This window comes from Gymnoscopelus braueri (assembly GCF_963280865.1).
Source record: "Gymnoscopelus braueri genome assembly, chromosome: 23".
Taxonomy (NCBI): Eukaryota; Metazoa; Chordata; class Actinopteri; order Myctophiformes; family Myctophidae; genus Gymnoscopelus; species Gymnoscopelus braueri.
The window spans coordinates 29,613,822-29,616,321 of NC_137625.1; the positions used below are offsets into that span (position 1 = coordinate 29,613,822).

A 2,500-nucleotide genomic window follows, 5' to 3' on the forward strand; every position below is an offset into this window, starting at 1 on the left:
TGGTCTTCTGTCTGCCAACCAGTGTGTATGTGCGTGCGTATACCTCGCACGCACAACAACCTAACGGTCAACCAGATATTCATGGAATATTTCCACTCCAGTGGACACGCAGGGCCTCCCCTAGATGCTCTGGGTATCCAGTGGAGAAAACACCAATAATAACCTCCATACAGAACGGACGGCTCCACTCACTGCTTTGCCAACATGGGCCAACGTTTTAGAGTTTTCCTCTGGGTCCAAAAATCACAAGACGTGCGCTTCAAGGCAAGTTATTAGTTTGGGGGGGAAAGCTGCCACTGATCTGGTTGGTGCAGAGGGTGCTCGTTTTATGAGAAAATACAAAACAAAAACAACCACCGGATGCAAGACGACGACTCTCAGAACAAACGAGGGAACACTTAGCAAACATGCAACACACCACAACCCACCCTGACACTTATCGCCAGCTTTCTCTCGCTTGACCTCACACACACACACACACACACACACACACACACACACACACACACACACACACACACACACACACACACACACACACACACACACACACACACACACACACACACACACACACACACACACACACACACACACACACAGTGGTGGAAAGTAACTAAGTACATTTACTTAAGTACTGTACTTAAGTACAATTTTTAGGTATTTGTACTTTACTTGAGTATTTCCAATTTCCAATACTTTTACTTAGACTCCACTACATCTCAGAGGCAAATATTGTACTTTTACTCCACTACAATTATTTGAAAACTTTAGTTACTAGTTAATTTTCAGAAATTATTATATTATGAAACATACATTAACCACTTTAGCCCTATTTTATTTTTACTCAAGTCATTTTTTAATTCCGGACTTGTACTTGTAACCGAGTACTTCTACATTGCGGTATTGATACTTTTACTTAAGTAAAACATTTGAGTACTTTTTCCACCACTGCACACACACACACTCACACACACACACACACACACACACACACACACACACACACACACACCCCTCCCTTACCTTGTTCTTGTGCGGTGGCGGGCTTCGGCCCTTGTCGCTGTGTGCGTGCGTGTTGGTGGGGGGGGAGTGTGTGCCCATGCTGGCCTGGGGGCCTCCGTGCTGCTTGGCCCCTGGGGACACCTGCATGGCTGCCAGCTGGGCTGCATAAAACTGCTGCGACGGAAGAGAGAGACAGAGAGAGAGAGAGGGGGACAGTGAGGGGGACAGTGAGGGGGACAGTAAGGAGGGGGGAAAAAAACGAGAAGAAAGGAATGGCATGAATAAATGAATACTTGGGAGTGTACAAACAAAAAAGTAAGATGCTGGCTAAAAAGCTCTGAAGAAGAAAGTAGGGGCCATTAGTGACCTGCCAGTGTGTTTGTGTGACAGAGAGAGAGAGAGAGAGAGAGAGGGGGGGACAGAGTCGATGGGACATCTACTCTGTCCCCCCCCCCCCCATACCCCCACGGGAGAAGCGCTAACAGCCTTCCTGAAGGGCCAGCGTGTGCCCTCCAGGTGCATCGTGGGAGAAACCGGAAAAACACTCTGGCTATCGAGGTCACACCGGAGAGATAGAGAGTTAGGGACAGAGAGAGAGAGAGCAGAGAGAGAGAGAGACAGAGAGGGAGAGAGAGACAGAGACAGTGAGAGTGAGAGAGAGAGACAGTGAGAGACCGAGAGGTCAGATCTCTCAAGGTGAAAAAGTGATGATGGGGAGAGAAACAATGCAGGGAGTAGTGTAGAGAGAGAGAGAGAGAGAGAGAGAGAGAGAGAGAGAGAGAGAGAGAGAGAGAGAGAGAGAGAGAGAGAGAGAGAGAGAGAGAGAGTGAGTCGTGGATCCATGTGGCAGATGGGACAAAATCGTGCACTGTGCCCCTGTGAGTCTCTTGTACACAGTACGTGTGCTCACGTACACATACTGTACGAAACCAAAGATAGACACACACACACACACGCACACGCAACGCTGCAGCTATAACGCATGTCTAAAACAAATAACAAAAACTGATTCAATAACTGCTGCGAGACAAACAAACAAAAAAAAACTGGATGTCTTCCCTCCCCCTTCTTTATTTATGTAGTTAATTAATTTCCAATTAAAATAAAAAAAGCATTGGCGTGTGGCTGCTATGGTGAGAGCTGGTGTTCAGGGATATTTATACGATACCGTCGTCTCGCACAAAACTGTCTCTGGACAATATTTCCACCGCTATTGTACAGACACAACCTAATACAATATTCATAAACAGTTCTCTCTCTCTCTCTGTCCTCACACATATTCATGTTTTCCAAAGCACACCCGGGCTAAATTACTTTCATGTGCGTTAATGCAAATCTCCAAAATGTTTTGCTTCTTTTTATATTCACTCGCTAAAGAAGGAACAGGGGGCTGTTTGTGAGAACTAACTGGTGTGTTGTTTTGAGTTGTAATTATTATCATTATAATATTTTTTTCCCCCCTCTCTCTCTCCTTTTTCTGGAAAAGGACCACTGT

The 2,500-nt window shown here is 45.9% G+C and overlaps 2 protein-coding genes across 2 annotated transcripts in view; both read right to left on the reverse strand.

Moving 5' to 3' along the window:
• Positions 1 to 1,129, reverse strand: part of LOC308080008 (transcription factor SOX-5-like) — a 27,698-nt gene extending 26,569 nt beyond the window's left edge. The window contains exon 1 of the mRNA XM_080421693.1: positions 1,027 to 1,129. Within this exon, the coding sequence (XP_080277819.1) occupies positions 1,027 to 1,104 (78 nt within the window). The 5' untranslated portion in view covers positions 1,105 to 1,129. The remainder of the gene's footprint in view (positions 1 to 1,026) is intronic.
• A 354-nt stretch (positions 1,130 to 1,483) lies between these two features.
• The window catches only part of LOC308079189 (uncharacterized protein), a gene marked incomplete at both ends in the record, with an annotated part of 79,946 nt that continues 78,929 nt past the window's right edge, over positions 1,484 to 2,500 (reverse strand). Inside the window, one exon of the mRNA XM_080420568.1 lies at positions 1,484 to 1,555. Within this exon, the coding sequence (XP_080276694.1) occupies positions 1,484 to 1,555 (72 nt within the window). The remainder of the gene's footprint in view (positions 1,556 to 2,500) is intronic.